This window comes from Anomaloglossus baeobatrachus, chromosome 2 (genome assembly GCF_048569485.1).
Source record: "Anomaloglossus baeobatrachus isolate aAnoBae1 chromosome 2, aAnoBae1.hap1, whole genome shotgun sequence".
Classification (NCBI taxonomy): domain Eukaryota; kingdom Metazoa; phylum Chordata; class Amphibia; order Anura; family Aromobatidae; genus Anomaloglossus; species Anomaloglossus baeobatrachus.
Window position 1 is genome coordinate 563093534 of NC_134354.1, and position 18989 is coordinate 563112522.

Here is an 18989-nt window from a genome sequence, read left to right on the forward strand (position 1 = left end):
GTATGCCAGAAGCCCTGTAATAGAAGCTGAGTTAGAAGATCAACGGGTATGCTGCCTAGTTGATACCGGGTCAGAATACACAATTATGCCGCTGGAATTCTTTGAGAGACATTTTGGGCACTTGATGGAACATACACACAATTACTCCTGCTACGCAGAGGGATTTCCAGATATTAGGTGACTGTTTAGACAGTTCCTTGCTTAGGCAAAGGTTGGTGAGCAGGTGGCATAAATCGCCATTACGGGTGGCGCAGCATAGGGGTGTAGGCTTTTGGCCTTGTAAATATGTTGTTCTATTCTTTCTGTTTTACGCATTTTTTTTTATTTTGGTAAAATAAAACAATCAATTATCAATCCAACTGCCTAGAGTCCTTTTCCTGGTGCGTGGTTTTGCTGTATACTGGGGAGCCCACCCTGTACACGACTTACACTGCACCTTATGAGATCTAATTTTATATGATAGATTAAAGGTTAAGTTTCAGTCCCTGCTTTTGTGCTCATCTGAAAGCAGCATGATGTAGGCAAGGAGATTCTGAACCCAATGGTGTATCACTTAGATTACTGGGTGCAGCTGTTCTGACACAATCTTAATTTTTAGCTTTAGTCATGTAGCTGAGCCCACTGAGCTGTCCTCACCCATACTAGGCTTTATATAGAGATTGTACATTAACAGCAGGGGGCGTGTCAGGCTTCTCTGCATGTGAGTGTCTAGTCCTGTAATGATAAGGGTCCTACTGCTTAAGAAACAAATAAAAGATCAGATTTTGACAAAACAGGCATGTCTGAACCTTCTGTTTTAACCTTTGTAGCAAGCTGGTTTCAGCTTCTATAGCAAAAACCTGCTGATAAATTACCTTTTAGTCCTATTTTGGACAAAGTTCCCGCAAACAAATGCACAGGTACGTCATGGTCAATATGCAGACACAGAAGCTATGCTATCGCAATCATGGATGGGAACTCCGCTTAACTGAGAGCTGAGCTCCTGTTGTAAAAACCTGGGCCAGTGTCAGTGCCAGCATTGCATCAGACTGTTTAATCCTTAAAATGCCAAAATCAACATCGATCACGATATTTTGAGGTTTCTGAGAGGAAGGGGGCCCCCTATCTCAACCCACTGGTGTGCATGCATTGCGAGTGCGGGGAGCCACTGGTTGTCAAATAACAATAACAATAACTTTCGGGTCTGTCAAATGCTGTGGCCTGTTAGACCCTGCTATAAGTAGGGTTTATAATGCGTTCTGGTGGTGTAAGGCTGTGTGCCCACAATGAGTTTTTGGCGATGCATATTTTTGCTGCATCAAAAACACCGGCTCTTACAATTCCAGCAATGCCCACTGTGTGCTTCTATTATTCATCCAAAACTGACCAAAAATGAGTGTTTCAAATCTGCAACATGTCAATTTTTCATGCAGTTACGCTGACCTTTATGTGCAGATTTTCCACATAGAATTGCATTAGATGTGGAAGGTCTGTAGGTAAAAAACACAGATGATTTTAGTGCATTTCCATTGCAGCTTAGCACCAAAAATGCATGTAATCCACACATGATTATATAAATAAAGTTTTGTTAAAGTCAAATACCAGAGTATAAAAAATGAAGCAGCTTTGTTTAAAACATGACAACAAGATACAAAAAACGCAGAGTCAAGACACGATAAAAACGCATGTAAAAAAATGCACACAAAAATACAATGAAAAAAGACAAGTAACCTAACTTACATAATATATGAAGAAATGCTTCAGAAATTCTGCAACATCAAAACTCCCCAAAAGCTGGGAATTTAGCCTAAAACTGACAAGTCTAATACCCTGCAATGCAAAAGTATTTTGGGGCATTAGACCAATGACCAGAAAAATAAAAGTTGAATTCCCATAGGGAAACAATGTAAAAAAAAGTGAACAAAACAGTTAAAGGAGATTTTAAAAATGTAAATAATAAACAAAAAATAAAGAACAAAAATGTCTCAGAAAAATATGACATTAATTTCCAACTGATAATATGTTCATTCTGCCTTCCAAAGCTCACAGTTATACTCCGATCACATTAATCCTGTGCTCTATGCTGAGCATTTACTTCGGGGTTTCAGTCTAAATCTATGAAAAACATGAGTCAGACAAAACCTACTATGAAATATTCTCTCTAATAAGGCAGATGGAATCCCTGTGGATTCCGTCTGGCCTATGATCCAGCAGTGTCTGTCTCTTTTGGCATGTCTAAATGTGTGGTTGATCACAGTTTTGCGTACCTCAAAAAAGACAGACATTTCTGAACAGAGGGTAGATGTAGTAGGACAGATGTAGTCTACAGTAACTCTGCTTGCCTCATTATAGGGAACAAATGTGTCCAAATCACAAATTTTGGAAATTTAGATGGTGTCATGGCGACTCCAGACTCTATTCATATTTAAGAGTCTGGCAGGCAACCTGATGCTTCTTAGTTGCTCAGCCAGTCAGTCGTCGACTGTTTGGTGCTCTATGCTCTTCAAGAGTTAATTGCTGCTGGCTGGTGAATGGCTGCTGGGGTCACAGGTTGCTGACGCCGTATCACAGCCACCTCCGCTATTTAAAAGATAGTGGAACCTAGCCTCACATGCCGAAGATAACTCTAGCTCTGCGCTAGCGTTATCGGTCTTTGTGCGTGGTGACTCAGTTGTTGGTGAACGGTTGTATGCTATTTGGTGTGCTGTGAAAATATCCTTGTTGTTTGTTTATTTCCTCCCTATACCTTATTTCTCCCTGAGCACGTATTGTCTCTTCCCCTGTGTATGCTTGAATTGTGTTTGAACTTTGGTTTTCCCATGTCTGTCAGTATTTCTGAGAGTCTCCCAGCATCGATGTGGGACCTTGTGTGGATTGTGTCGGAACTAGGTGTTTGGGAGGTTAATAAAGGGGAGAAAGAATGTGTTTTTTTGGTGTTTTATTTCAAATAAAGGATTTTTTTTGTGTTTTATTTATTTTCACATACAGATTAGTAATGGAGGGTCTCATGAACACCTCCTATTACTAATTTAGGGTTTAGTGGCAGCTTTAAGCTGTCATTAATTCCCTCTTACCCTGATTGCCATCGCACCAGGGCAATCGGGATGAGCTGGGTAAAACTCCAGGATTGTGGCATCTAATCGATGTGACAATCCTCAGCGGCTGCCAGCTGCTATTTTTAGGCTGGGGTCCCCAATATCCATGGGCCTTTCCAGCCTGAGAATATCAGCCCTCAGCTTTCAGCTTTATCATGGCTGGGTATCAAAAGTGGGAGGGACGCACGCCATTTTTAAAAATTATTTATTTAAATAATTAAAAAAAAACAGCCACACATGGTCTCTCTTATTTTGATACGCAGTCAACATAAGCACACAACTGGGGGGCTGCAGTCTGCAGCCGTATGCTTTATCTGTGCTGGGTATCATAATATGGGGGCACCCTAACAATTTTGTTTATTTATTTTTACACCAATATACATACACATACAATGCGTGCTTTCAAGCAGTCAGACATGTTGTCACACAGGTTGGGGGCGCAGTCTGACTGCAACTAATCAGAGATACCAGAACTGCCGGTGGGCGATTAAAGCAGTGAATATGTATGAAGGATAATGAGCGGCACCAGTAGTAGTATGAGCGCCACAGAAGAAGTGTTACAGACGTGAGGGAGACTGGTAAGTATACCTTATACAAAGTATAATTTTTTTTAAATTACCCGAATTGCTGGATCTAGATAGTTACCCATATCTCCCTGAGAACTCTGGTGCACAACTCCGAGGTCAGTGTACAGTACTTTTGAACTTGCGCAGATCCAGACTCTTAAAGTACGGGTCCGCCCATCACTACTTACAAGTTCTCTTGCCTGTCGTTCTCCCAGCTCCTGTTGTTGAAATCTTTCACATGCTCAGTAGAATCTGCAGTCTCCATAGAACTACAGTACGATAAAGCCTGCTTGCCAACAACTTTTTCGGTGTGTAATAACATTACTGAAAAAAACAAGTTCATTATGGTAAACCTGCCCATACTGAAAGGGAACCTATCAGGTCCCCGCACCCCTAGAACCACCAGTAGCTGTGTTTACCAATCTAAATTCATAAATTCATTTCCTAACAGTCCCTTTTCATTGCACCCATAAACAAATCTTTAGAAAAAATATTTCTAAAGTTCGTTTATGATATGTAACTAATCCCCTTGACTAGTTCGTTCCACAGACTAGTCAACCCATCTACTATGTTATCACACCCTTGTGGGCGTGATAACATGACTTACAAGAGCTGGCATCATTGCCAGCGCTATAAAAAGCTTGTGCATGCAGCAGGCTTTATTCTCTCACATCACTGAGCTTCTGAAGACAGATGTACATGTTCCAGCTTGAGACAGGCGCAAAAAGCATGACCGGAAGTCTTTTGAATACAGCTTTACTTTAGACTATTTTTCAGTGAACTTAAGAAATTGTTCTGCTATATCTTTTCATACAAGTAGGAAAGAACACTGTTCTATATTACACATATCCTTGTGGTTGTTTTTAACCAGTAAAAAATATGTATGTAAATTTCATGTGAGACCTCATATTCCTAAAGTCAACATTTACAATTAGTGATATGAATATGAAATTATTTTCTTACCAACAGTATTAACAGTAAACTCTATTCAAATGGCACATACCTATTTCATTAAATCCACTGTAGCCAAGCTCTTGTCTGCTGAGTCCGAGGTCTTCCAGATCCATACACTTGAAGCCCCGAGGGCACTGGTATCCTTCTCCATCTGGTGAACAATGAGTATCCGGAATGGCAAGATTATTCCAAGTCACATTTCTGCAATAATTATAAAATAAATACTACATTAAACTACAGCCCAAACTTTTCATGGCGCTAAAATAAAAAACTGCTTTGCATACACAGAAAAAATCTTACTAGTACAGTGCTTTTCTAAAAATATTTCCATGCAATGTTCCAGGTGTTACTGATTTAGTATGAGCAGTATTTGATACATAGTTTAATGATTCCTCACATACAACTGTAAAAACCACATTTGTTATCCTTTTTATAGTGACTCTGACATTATATTATAGAATTATACTAACATTTATATCTAGCAAAAGTACCAAAAGCTTGTGGTTTAGCTGACAATAGTCCATCAAACTTCTGATAGAGGATGGTTTTACAAATAGCATTTCACTTAAAAATCCCAAATTTTGGGGGCATATTTTATTGTTTTGTTTTCACACTATGGCCATAATTTTATATTAAACATTATTGTAAAATATAAAAAGTACCAAATACAAAAAAGCTATAGCATTTTTTGAATTGTGGCATATTCCTCCTCTAAACTTCTTTAAGATTCTAGATCAATGGTACAGGACCCCAGAACTGTCACCTTATTTTGGCCAATCAGATTAAAAAATATGCTAGAGAAGTACACACCAAGTTGGCATCCTCTCACACATATAGTGGACTTGTATGTGGACTTGTAAAACTGAGCCTTTTTGGACGAGCTTTGAGGATTGTCCTTCCAGCCATTGCAAACCATCAAATCTTAAAACTTTGGGCCCGACTAATGAAGACCGGCTTTGATGTGGGTCTATGCTGGAATAAGACACTCTTAATTCATGAAGGGATGTACGTCTGTTCATGAATCAGAACCACTGGAAAAGTGGCAAGCACCTCTGTTTGAGCTTCACCACTAATCTTACTCAAGTCCTTGCTGCAGGAAGATGTGCGGTTTCTTTTCCAAAGCCTTTTCCGCTCCTTAACGCAACTATTCGATTGGCGACCGAGAGTTGTTGGCAATTAAGATGGGTCAGGAGAAGTGGTGTTACCTACTAGAGGGGGATGTTCATCCCGTCGCCATTTACACCAACCACAAGAACTTGGCCTAGCTGCAGTCGGCACAGAGGCTAAGCCCTCGCCAAGCTCATTGGTAGCTGTTAATTGCCTGCTTCAACTTTGTTCTCCATTTGCAGCTACATGACAAGAACATCAAGGCAGATGCACTTTCTAGTTCCTTTTTGTCTACCAACCAAGAATGGGGGCTCAACACATCCTCGAGTCCTCCAAAATGCTCACTGTGGCTCCAGTAAGCTTGTCTAGGGTACCACCCAAAAAGCTGTGTCACAAAGATGGACCGGAGGCAAGTGCTGCAGTGGGGTCATTCTTCTAAACTTGCAGGTCCCACTGGACAGAAGATGACGACTTCTCATTTCGGGGCATTACTGGTGGTCAATGCTGCGCAAAGATGTTGTGGACTTAGTTTCCACCTGTCCTTCATGTATCCACAATACGATCCCTAAGAAGATTCCCTCTAGGTGACTATTAGCATTACCTGTGCTGTCCACTCCCTGACAGCATACTGAGATGGACAAGTCATCAGTCGCATCAATAATGGCCTTTACAACCTTAAACTCCCTGGCCTTGCTTTGTATTCTCAAATCCTTCCATGCATCTCTCCTCAAACTGGTAGTTTTGAGCCGCTTCTTTAAAGATCCCGGTACCTTGCTCTTGCCAGTCAGCTAGGGAGATATCTTCAAGTAAAGAGCATCTTGGCCATGAAGAAGGTCAGAGGTAGGACCTTAGCTTAAATTGACTAGTAGGGTTTTGGTGCAGAGGAGAGATCATGGGAGCCCAGGGAGACTAATAATGCCCCTCTTCTCCTGAAGAGATTCATTTCAGACCTGAAAAGAGAGGTCGTTAGGAGGGGGGTACGTTAATGCTACCGCCAGTGCCCCTGTGGCAAAAGAGCCAGTGCACTCACTTTTCTGTGGTGTCGAAGGTCTTCACTCCTGATTACTGCTCCCGGGGCATGCGCAAGCCCAAAGGTCTCCTAGGACCATGGTTAGAATGTGAGTGCACACTTTCTGCCTCTTAAAGAGGCAGTGTGTGCACTCTGTAAGTGTCCCTAGCCAATGGCTGGAGGACACTAGGTACTTAAGTCACCCCTCCCCTTTGCGAGGTGTCTGAGCAATGTGTCCATTCGGTTTATTCACGTTTGCTAGTTGTCAGGTTTCATATCTTGTACCCACATCCTGTGTCTGCCAACCTGTACTTGTGTTCCAGTACCTGTCCAATGTACTTGTATCTGCAAGCGCCTGCCTGCCTGCCAGTACCAGCCTGCCTGTACCATCCTGCCCACCTGTACTAGCCTGCCTCCCTGTACCTGTATTACTGACCCCTGAGGTCAGCTGCTACACAACCAAGAATTCCCCTGGAGTTGTACCTGGCAGCTACATGCAGCAGCAGCAAGCCTAACCTCACCATCAAAGCAGCTAGTGAAGAACCAGGTACTCACTTAGCTACGTCCCTCCAGGGTGAGCCTGGTCCCGTGGCACAGTGGGTCCACACCTGTCAGCGTGACAATGGTGCTACATGTACTTACTTTCCTTTGTATATGACATTGAGCTATGCACTATTAAAGCCTAAAATGTGAAACAGATGCTGTTTTTTGTTTTTTTTCCCAAAACCTAACATAATGTATTAAAAAAACAACAAAAAAAAAACCTATTCACACTACACGTTTGTATGTTGTTCATGTGTGTATAGAGGTGCAAAATAAAACATAATATTGGGCAAGTGATGCTTACGACATTTTAAAAAAAATCAGCTTCATCAAACTGACACTTATTACTCAACCAATGAGACAGCTGGTTGATGGTTGGGGGAGATTTTATTTTATGCCACCAGGAAAATAATTACAAATGCCAGCTGAGCTTGGTCAACATCTGCCAGCCACAAATCAGTTATCAGTCAAGCACTTAATGAGTCCTAGGGCTTTAGATTTTGTGCAATATTTTAGCTATTTTTAACTGGGTCTCAACTGGCAAAAAGCATATTAATATTAAAGTTTTAACTAATTTATTCAAAAACTGACATTCCCCGTACACATTATGGCAGAGTTCTCAAATCAATCTCCATTGAGATTTGAATGACCATTGCAATAAAAATGACTAAATCAGCTGGGAGGCTCTGACCTTTCTCCATCCAAAAATAGCATATCTTGCTGCTTCTCTTTTTTATGACAGTTCAATAAAAACAAAATTTTGTGAAGACTACACATTTTATATCTTCTAAACATTCTTAGTTCATTAACCTCTGATTCAGTATTCTCCTGTGTATTGCAGATATTTCTAATAGTTAAATGTTTAAGTTGTTTACTAGAGATGATCGAATATCACAAATATTCAGCAATATTCGGCTTTGCGAATATACGACGAATAGGTCGCCGCTATGCGAATATTCCATGCGCAATGTAAGTCTATGGGAAGCCCAAATAGTTGCTATTCGGCAACTATTCGGGTTCCCCATAGACTTACATTGCGCATCGAATATTCTCAGATAGTCGAATAGCGGCGACCTATTCGGCGAATATGTGCGTTGCCGAATATTTGAGGTATTCGATCATCCCTATTGTTTACCTAACACATACAAACTAAGGCTATCCTAGGGTGTAAATCCAAGAAAACAAGGTAAAAAAAAAACGCAAACCATACTGCTAACTAGAGTGAGTCAACCCACAGGACGTGGTCCATTGGCCACATGAGTAATCTTTTTCCGCTGGACAGGAGCACCAAGAACTACCTCCTACCTGACAGCATCCACAGCTCTTCTTTTCATTACACAGCATGGTTCACCATCACATGTAAAGAATAGCTGCAGGTGCAAGGAGGTAGGTGACTATAGTCTGAATTCCCATCTGACAGTCACAGATTATTGGAAAATTCTAACAAGTAATTTTGATACAGTTGTGATTTATTGAGATGCAACGGAAATTCAGATTGTGAAAATATTTGGGTCTAATAATTCGACCTTCATGAGTTCACATATTGCTGTGGAAGGGCTGCCTGGAAGAGTAGCGTGGGTACAGACAAGCAAAGTCCACCGCTATTGTAAAAATACACAAATTTTTCTTGAATTACGGAATTGGATCCTGCCGGAGAACCCATAACCAGAAGTGCCGTGCTTTTCTACAGTCACAGATTATTGACATACCTGATGGATTGGGTCCTGTTAGTTGATGCTCATCAACTCTACTACTAACTATGCAAAGATATAGAAGCTTATTTTTCTTGTACTATTGAAGGCAGTTAATAAATTATATGGATAAACAAGATACAAACATGGTTTCAAAATATTTGTAAACATTAATATATGTCCACAATAAGTTTAGATAAGTTGAGATACTATGGATAGGCTAGAAAAAGCACAAAACTGTTTCTTTATGAAAGAAAAATGCAGAGCTCCTACCCAAGAGGAAGGCCTTTCTAATACACTCCAAGCTTTTTTTCTGAAGTATTTCATATATGTCTGTTTAGTATCCATACATTATGCCCAGCTTGTGCTTCTGGACATATACTATACATCTTGTTAACTGTTATGTGGGATCTCCCCACTACAGCAAAGTAGTGATGAGCAAGCATTACTTGATCAAGCATTGGGGTGCAATGTATACAGACATCCAACTTTTTTTATATTTTGGCCAACAACACTGTGTGTGAGCTTTTTTTGTGAGAGGAATTACAATTTTATATTGGTAACACAATAAAAATAGACTGTAACCTCTACAAGTAGGCAGACCTGCTGCTCCAGATAAAAAAGGACACGTGTAGAATGTTTGCAAAACAACGCAAACTAGTAGATGAAAGAGGTGAGTCGGGGTCCAAGAAGCATGACAATTTCAGACGTATAATAGAGTAAAACAAAAATGACGTTTCAACTGAGTAGAATTTAAGTGCGGGAGCTGCAGATAAGTGCATACTTAAAGGGAATCTGTCACCAGGTTTTTGCCACCTAATCCATGAGCAGCATAATGTAAGGGCAGAGACACTTATTCCAGCGTCGTTTCACTTACTTGGATACCTAGTGTAGTTTTGATAAAATCACTATTTAATCAACAGGAAATATCATTAGAGGACTACTTGGCGTGCTGCCAGGTAGTCCAGTCTATTCATGAGCTCTGCATACCCCCACCACTGCTTGGACACTTTCAGTGCATACTGTAAATGGGCAGAAAACAGAAAAATCACTGGTGTAAGTGTGGCGCTTCTGAGGCTTCAGTCGCCACAGAGTATTGCACCCAAATTTGGGTGTAATGCTAAACCCGATTCCTGAGGAGGTCAGTCCCGGTTTCATCACATTGCACACGCAATACACATCAGGTTGCCCTGTTACCACTGGGGACTGGGCTAGGGTCGAGTAATAAAGGGGTCGCCGACAGAGAGGCATTTACAGGATGCCCTCACAAAGAGGCGCCAGTCCCACTAGCTTAGAACGTGGGGGAGGAGCATCCAGTAGGGGGAGTCAGGAGCCAACACAACAGTAAGAGAGTTCTCCAGCAGGAGAGCAGCGGAGCAGACGTGCCTCACAGATGCTCCTGTGGGAAGGAGGAAAAGTTCACAATGGTTGCCGTGGGGAGAGTGAACCTGCTCCCTTCGGAACCGACACCACACAGGGCGGCTGGACCCTAGGGAAGATCATACCTCATGTTGGTTTTCCAGAATCTGCTTGGTCGGGGAAAGTTTCAAGCTTCCCTGACCACACAGTGCCCGACAGCACAGTGCCATATAGGATCTGGGGCCTTGCTTCAAGCCGGACCCCACATCAGAATCACGGCACTTGCAGATAGGGACAAGAGTATATCTTGTGAAACCCCGAGTCCCCTCGTAGCTTCAAGCCAGGGGATTCACAGACAGGCGTTACAAGGAGAAACCCACCAAATACCAAACCGGACTGAACTCTAAAGGGATTCGGGTTTGATGGAGCCCATCATAGCAAGTGACTAGTATTACCTGGATGAGCGGCATCGTAGAAACGTGAGTAAACAACCTGGAACCGCAGCTATAGTCTGACTCTTTATTACCCGTACTGCCGCTCTCCGCCGCCATTACTACTCCCCTCATCATCCTCCCTGGGGCCCGCTCTACCTATGGGGAGCAATACTATCCTTGGCTGCTACTACCATCTGCCCCGGAGGACAGCAACAGCAGAGGCGGCCCATTCCCTGGCCGCATACCACAGGTGGCATCTCGACAAACACCTCACAACTACTACTCCCAACATTTCTCCCCTGCCATCTTCTGTACGCCTCAAGGTTATGGAGTCGGGCTAGGCCGCCCGTGACCATGACAGTCGATGGCCAGAGGACGAGTAGGCTAAATGCACCTGCCCCATGGGGCGCTACATAGGCAGGGCTATAGAGATCCATATTCAAATAATTGACAGATCTGTGTAACGGGGGGCAGGGGGTGCCTTGGGGGTTGCTGTGATGGCAGCTTCATGTATCAGGCTAACCCCCGGCCATCACTATTGAGACAGGGGTGTTGTTTGTGGGGCAGAGTGTGGATGGCAGAGGCAAGCTGCCAGACTCAGGAAAACTCCGCAGACAGGCATCAGATGAACCAAAAGGCATTTTATTGCACATAACTTCTATACAGTCTCGGTACACAAATCTTGCAGTTTCAAAGTCACAATTCTTGCCGGGGGACTACTCCTATTAATCTTCAGCGGGCGTTACCCGGCTACTCTTTCTTCGCTTATGCTCACACTCCGGCTACTACAGGCTTTGCCCATAAACTTCTACTTCTCTGACTATGCTTCTTCGGGTCTTACCCGTACACTGCTGGTTCTTGATCAAGGCACTTTTCTCTTTCTCTCTTTGGCTATCTGCCATGGTCGCTCCCACACTCTGCCCCGTTGCTTCTTCTCTCTGCACCAGCAGACACACACTACTACTCTCACTCTGCTACAGAGCCCTCTTACCCTCCCCCTAGGCTGTCCTGCTCCTCCTTCCTCCTATACTGCTCCCATGGGGACCACTGTTCCACCCTGACACCTAGTGGGGAAACCCGTTATTGTTGTAAAACACAAATAACATCACATCAACATCTTTAATATCTCTGGCTACCCCAGCGTGGGGCATCTTCAGGGGGGGAAAACTGTTTCTTCGTTACCAGGGGTCCATCCACTTCTTACATCCCTCCCCTCTTTTACCTTAGCCTTCTGGCAAGGTTCGGATCTGCAAGACAAAACCTGACCAACAAAACACATACACCTGGTTGCAAAGCACTCTTTCTCTTTATCAAATCAAACTTTAAAACCATCACATAAAAGCACAACTCAAGTCCGGTGCCCGGAGTTCCTCCAAGGGAGCTCCCGGTCTTAGTTGAACATCTGCCCGGAGGCCCTCCTCAGGCGCTCCCCGTCTTAGCTGGTCTTCTGCCCAGAGGCTATGCTCAAGCGCTCCCGGTCTTCCGTAGGCAGACAAATAACAAACAAAAAGATTTTCTTCAACAGACACGGAGGGAGTCCCTGCACAGTCCGGCATCAGGCTCCTCCCGGGCTCAGTACCTTGAATGTTGCTGCAACTAAGAACAGTCACCGGCTTAGAACAGTACCGGTTCTTGAAAACATCTATGTCCGTCACCTCTGTTTACTGGTATCTCACGCAGGGTGGTAAGCGCGCAGCCATTCAGCCCGCTGGGCCCTCACGTACTCGGAGAGGGATTGGCCGGGTAAGCAGTGCAGCCTTTGAAACGGTTCATAATTTGGCGGTAGCTCTGGTTCTCCGGCCTCCGGTTTTGGCCCCTCAGCCCCCGGCGGGGGTGATGGGGTAGCTGGACGGGACGGCTGTGGGCTGCCAACAACAACCACCGGATGCGACACCATGCTCTGGCGAATCGCCAAGATCGCCGGTGCTTCCTTTGCCTGATCCCCTTCTGCCGGCTCGGATACTGGTTCAGTAGCTGCCTTGGGCGATGCCGCCGGAGTGCTCCTTGGCCGACAAACATCAGCAATCACCGGTCTCTGCTGCGTGTGTCTCCGGTACTGACATTCTTCCCACTCTACCTCCTGCTGCCACTGCGCGGCCTCCTGAACAGTGGGCATACGGGTCACTCCCACTGCAAACAGGCCCCGGCGACCCACTTTTCTTCGGAACCTTACTTTCTCCCCCGGGTACAGGGTATGGATACGTTGCGGTAACCCCTCAGTGTCCAGATTAACCCGATTATAGAAAAAGTGTTCTCCGGTCTCATCGTCCTCTATAAACCCATATCCCTCGGCCTGATTAAACTTCACTACGGTGCCAATACTACACTGCCGGTCAAATTCGTCACTGTTGGACCCGGCCATCATCTCTCTTGCCACCGTCTCGGCCAGAAGCCGTTCTTGCACCGGATTTATCTCAGGCGGTGGGGACTGTCGCCGGGTTATGGGCGACGGTTTCACTGGCTCCCAGAAGAATCCCCACTCATCCTCCTCCAACTTTGTGGTATTTTGCCAGCCCGGGGCCTGGACTTCTGTGGGGGGCAGAGGCCCTACCTTCACCGTCGCAGCCGCCTCCGGACTCTGAATGGGTGCGCCGAGTGTCCCGCTTCCCAGCGTCAGTTGGGTCGTGTAGGTGGCCCGGACTTCTGTGGTCGTCTCTCCGGTACTAGCATCCCACGTGGTGACCCACGTGACCTTGGCGGGCCTCTCCGGTCCTCCGGTCACAGCCGGTAACGTTATGGTAGGTGCTTCTTCTGCTACACTCTGCCTCGGGCGTCCTCTTCCTCGGCCAGTTGTCATCAGCACGCCTGCCTGTGTCTCCATGTTGCTTCGTGCAGGCCGTTGAGTTGGCGTCTCTCGTTGCTCTATCTGTAATGGCGCCGACAAAGGTGGAGGCGGACCTTCTTTTCCCGCTCTTGCATACACTCCACCCCTGGCCTCACTCACCAGGTCGGCCCAGCATAAGTGACGCCTCTTCTTTTTTTGCAACGCCGCCCACGTCTCTAGTCTTCTGCAGCATCTTGGGGCAAGTACCTCCCCTCTTTGGGCGGTGCACTCTGCACTTCTTCTTCTTCGCCGGCCAGCTCAGTGTTTTGCGTTTGGCGCCAATCTTCCGCGCCTCCACCGAGTCTATGAGGGTGGCGGCCATCTTACCGCCATCTTGCGACCAGTCTAACGCCTTAGGCACTACTTGCTCTTCCTCACATTCTTGAATCGGGGTTCCTTTCAGACAAGCTTCACCCTGCTCGCAGCGCCACTTGTAATGGGGGGCAGGGGGTGCCTTGGGGGTTGCTGTGATGGCCGCTTCATGTATCAGGCTAACCCCCGGCCCGGCCGTCACTATTGAGACAGGGGTGTTGTTTGTGGGGCAGAGTGTGGATGGCAGAGGCAAGCTGCCAGACTCAGGAAAACTCCGCAGACAGGCATCAGATGAACCAAAAGGCATTTTATTGCACATAACTTTTATACAGTCTCGGTACACAAATCTTGCAGTTTCAAAGTCACAATTCTTGCCGGGGGACTACTCCTATTAATCTTCAGCGGGCGTTACCCGGCTACTCTTGTTTTCTTCGCTTATGCTCACACTCCGGCTACTACAGGCTTTGCCCATAAACTTCTACTTCTCTGACTATGCTTCTTCGGGTCTTACCCGTACACTGCTGGTTCTTGATCAAGGCACTTTTCTCTTTCTCTCTTTGGCTATCTGCCACGGTCGCTCCCACACTCTGCCCCATTGCTTCTTCTCTCTGCACCAGCAGACACACACTACTACTCTCACTCTGCTACAGAGCCCTCTAACCCTCCCCCTAGGCTGTCCTGCTCCTCCTTCCTCCTATACTGCTCCCATGGGGACCACTGTTCCACCCTGACACCTAGTGGGGAAACCCGTTATTATTGTAAAACACAAATAACATCACATCAACATCTTTAACATCTCTGGCTACCCCAGCGTGGGGCATCTTCAGGGGGGGAAAACTGTTTCTTCGTTACCAGGGGTCCGTCCACCCCTTACATCTGCAGCAAAGAAAATATTGATATTATCAAAATGATACCAAGCAGACCAGTAAGTGACACATCACTGGAATCAGGGTCTCTGTCTCTATATTATGTTGCTCTCAGATGGGGTTGCTAAAACCTGGAAACAGATTCCTTTTAAACACAATATTATAGTTTGACACAAGAGCATAGTTTGGTGTTTTCCTTACTAGTTTTCCAGTGTTTTTCTACTCTTATCTGTACTGTTTATCCGTGTTTAGTATGTGCTCCACGGGCAAGGATACCAAGTTTGCATCTTGTGAAATGCTTGCATGCCATGAAAAGCCATTTGAGGGTGAATATATCTGCACTCAATGTCAGCGAGTTGCATGTTTGGAAGCAAATATAATGGGCTTGCAGCTCTCTGGAGCATTGCAAACCTAGAAAGGAGTTTAGACATCATTGAGCATGCTCTGGCTGGGGCCACTGATCAGGAAACAGAAGTAGGCAACTGGGTAACAGTTAAAAGAAGGAGTAGAGGGAAAAGTGTAAGGGAGCCTAGTCCTGATCTGGCACAACCTATTAAATATGCCTGTTTAGCTGATATTACGGATGCATACCCAAGACTAGGATTATTACAACAGGATGTTGTTTATAGCAAACAGAAAAATAAATCCTGTAGGAAGGAGGAAATAGGAGTGCAGCAAAGGCCAGACAAATGGTGGTGGTAGGTGACTCTATAAATAGGCGGGCAGACAGGGTCTGCTGAACAGTGTGCTGTCTGCGGGGTGCTCGAGTTTGGCATATTGCGGATTGGGTATACAGAGTGCTGGGTGGGAGGTGCTGGAGACAACCAGTGGTCATAATACACATCAGTACTAGTGATGAGCGAGCATGCTTGTAACTACTCGGTACTCGCACGAGTATCGCTGTACTCGGGCTGCTCGGCGGGGACCGAGTAATCTTGCGATACTCGTGCTGTACTCGTGGTCTTCATTTCTGCATGTTGGCGCTCTTTTGAGAGCCAGCCCTCATGCAGGGATTGGCTGGCAGACCACTGCAATGCCACAGCCCTGTTAGTTGTGGAATTGCAGTGATTGGCCGGCCTGCACAGCGTGACCGAGCCTTTATATCGGCCGGCGCGCTGTGCTCTGCTCACAGCTATCCAGACAGTGAGTGCAGGGAGAGTGTCGCTGATTCAGGGAAAGCTTTGCGGCCCTTTATAGTTAGTTCCGGAGCAGGGCTGCAAACAGTGTGACCAGAAGTCCTTCTCAGGACTATTCTAGTTGTATACAGGCAGGCAGGGTATAGCCAGGTCGGAGTACAGTAGCAGAGTCCTTCTCAGGACTATTGTTGCTATATACAGGCAGGGTATAGCCAGGTCGGAATACAGGCTATTGACCAGAAGAGTCCTTGTCAGGACTATTGTAGCAGTATACAGGCAGGCAGGCAGGCAGGGTAGTGGTGACCGTATACCAGCCTTCATCATATCTGGGGCTGGTGTACACAGTGTAAAACAGTCCAGATAGTGTCAGACTTCTCAGTAATTGTCGCTCCTAAAAACCAGTTAGGTTCTTATTGCGTCCGTGCTTGCATTTAAAAACAGCACGTGTGTGGCAGTCGGTGGCAGGGTACAGGTGCGCGTTTTGCACAAACTATTATATAACGCACAAGTCTAGTGTATAATACACGTCAGTCAGCAGTGTCTGATAGTGTCAGACTTCTCAGTAATTGTCGCTCCTAAAAACCAGTTAGGTTCTTATTGCGTCCGTGCTTGCATTTAAAAACAGCACGTGTGTGGCAGTCGGTGGCAGCGTACAGGTGCGCGTTTTGCACAAACTATTATATAACGCACAAGTCTAGTGTATAATACACGTCAGTCAGCAGTGTCTGATAGTGTCAGACTTCTCAGTAATTGTCGCTCCTAAAAACCAGTTAGGTTCTTATTGCGTCCGTGCTTGCATTTAAAAACAGCACGTGTGTGGCAGTCGGTGGCAGCGTACAGGTGCGCGTTTTGCACAAACTATTATATAACGCACAAGTCTAGTGTATAATACACGTCAGTCAGCAGTGTCTGATAGTGTCAGACTTCTCAGTAATTGTCGCTCCTAAAAACCAGTTAGGTTCTTATTGCGTCCGTGCTTGCATTTAAAAACAGCACGTGTGTGGCAGTCGGTGGCAGCGTACAGGTGCGCGTTTTGCACAAACTATTATATAACGCACAAGTCTAGTGTATAATACACGTCAGTCAGCAGTGTCTGATAGTGTCAGACTTCTCAGTAATTGTCGCTCCTAAAAACCAGTTAGGTTCTTATTGCGTCCGTGCTTGCATTTAAAAACAGCACGTGTGTGGCAGTCGGTGGCAGCGTACAGGTGCGCGTTTTGCACAAACTATTATATAATGCACAAGTCTAGTGTATAATACACGTCAGTCAGCAGTGTCTGATAGTGTCAGACTTCTCAGTAATTGTCGCTCCTAAAAACCAGTTAGGTTCTTATTGCGTCCGTGCTTGCATTTAAAAACAGCACGTGTGTGGCAGTCGGTGGCAGCGTACAGGTGCGCGTTTTGCACAAACTATTATATAACGCACAAGTCTAGTGTATAATACACGTCAGTCAGCAGTGTCTGATAGTGTCAGACTTCTCAGTAATTGTCGCTCCTAAAAACCAGTTAGGTTCTTATTGCGTCCGTGCTTGCATTTAAAAACAGCACGTGTGTGGCAGTCGGTGGCAGCGTACAGGTGCGCGTTTTGCACAAACTATTATATAACGCACAAGTCTATTGTATAATACACGTCAGTCAGCAGTGTCTGATAGTGTCAGACTTCTCAGTAATTGTCGCTCCTAAAAACCAGTTATGTTCTTATTGCGTCCGTGCTTGCATTTAAAAACAGCATGTGTGTGGCAGTCGGTGGCAGCGTCAGGCTCCATATTGTCCCTGGATAGAGACGTGCATGATGGCCTGTAAACATGAAGTGCCCATTGTAAGGAAGTGGGTCTATTGTAGTATAGCCCTTAGGCAGGGCAGCCAAAAATTGGGAGGCTCCACATTGTCCCTGGATAGAGAGGTGCATGATGGCCTGTAAACATGAAGTGCCCATTGTAAGGAAGTGGGTCTATTTTTGTATAGCCCTTAGGCAGGGCAGCCAAAAATTGGGAGGCTCCACATTGTCCCTGGATAGAGACGTGCATGATGGCCTGTAAACATGAAGTGCCCATTGTAAGGAAGTGGGTCTATTGTAGTATAGCCCTTAGGCAGGGCAGCCAAAAATTGGGAGGCTCCACATTGTCCCTGGATAGAGATGTGCATGAGGGCCTCAAAACATTGTTCCCATTGCAAAGGAGCGGGTCTCCTGTCGTTGTAATGCCCATTCAGAAAGAATGGGCGAAAAAATTTACCACTGGGGGTATACCTGAAACAACGGCTTAACTATTGTAACGGTCACCATGATGGCGCATGAGGAGAAGGAGGAGCAGTCCAGCGATTAGCCAAAGTCCAGAAGTGTGTTACCATGGGTGAGTGGAGGTACATGGCAAATTCCCGTTACAAACTTTAAATTCCGCTGTAATTTGCTGTTGGTGTGTGTGGTGAAGTCTGGCCAAATCCAACCCTTGTTCATCTTGATCAGAGTCAGCCTGTCAGCATTTACAGTTGACAGGCGGGTGCGTTTATCTGTAATGATTCCACCTGCGGCACTAAAAACACGCTCTGACAAAACGCTAGCGGCAGGGCAGGCCAGGACTTCCAAGGCGTAGAGAGCCAATTCATGCCACGTGTCCAGCTTGGATACACATTAATTGTAAGGCACAGAGGAATGTCGGAGTACAGTTGTTTGATCTGCAAGGTACTCCTTGAGCATCTGGGCAAACTTAGGATTTCTTGTGGCACTACCCCTCACCTCAGGGGCTGTGGTATGTGAGGGGCTGAGAAAACTGTCCCACATCTTAAAGACTGTTCCCCTACCTCTGGCGGATTGGACTTGTGCCCCTCTCGGCTGTACGCCTTGGTTGTCCACTGATTCCTGACCTATGCCGCTAGCGTTTTGTGAGGGGAATGCTTTGCCTACTTCCGTGACTATGGCCTTCTGGAACTGCTGCATTTTGCCTGACCTCTCCGCCTCGGGAATAAGAGACATAAAGTTCTCCTTTTAGCGTGGGTCTAACAGTGTTACCAACCAGTAATGATTGTCGGCCAAGATGTTCTTAACGCGAGGGTCACGAGACAGGCAGCTTACCATAAAGTCAGCCATGTGTGCCAGACTCTTAACAGCCATCACTT

General features: G+C 45.5%; 1 protein-coding gene across 4 annotated transcripts in view; it reads right to left on the reverse strand.

Moving 5' to 3' along the window:
• Nucleotides 1–18989, reverse strand: part of NALCN (sodium leak channel, non-selective) — a 1011261-nt gene that overhangs the window by 717026 nt on the left and 275246 nt on the right. For all 4 annotated transcript variants that reach the window (XM_075336708.1, XM_075336707.1, XM_075336706.1 and 1 more), the window contains one exon: nucleotides 4644–4795. In XM_075336708.1, coding sequence (XP_075192823.1) covers nucleotides 4644–4795 — 152 coding nt within the window. The remainder of the gene's footprint in view (nucleotides 1–4643; nucleotides 4796–18989) is intronic.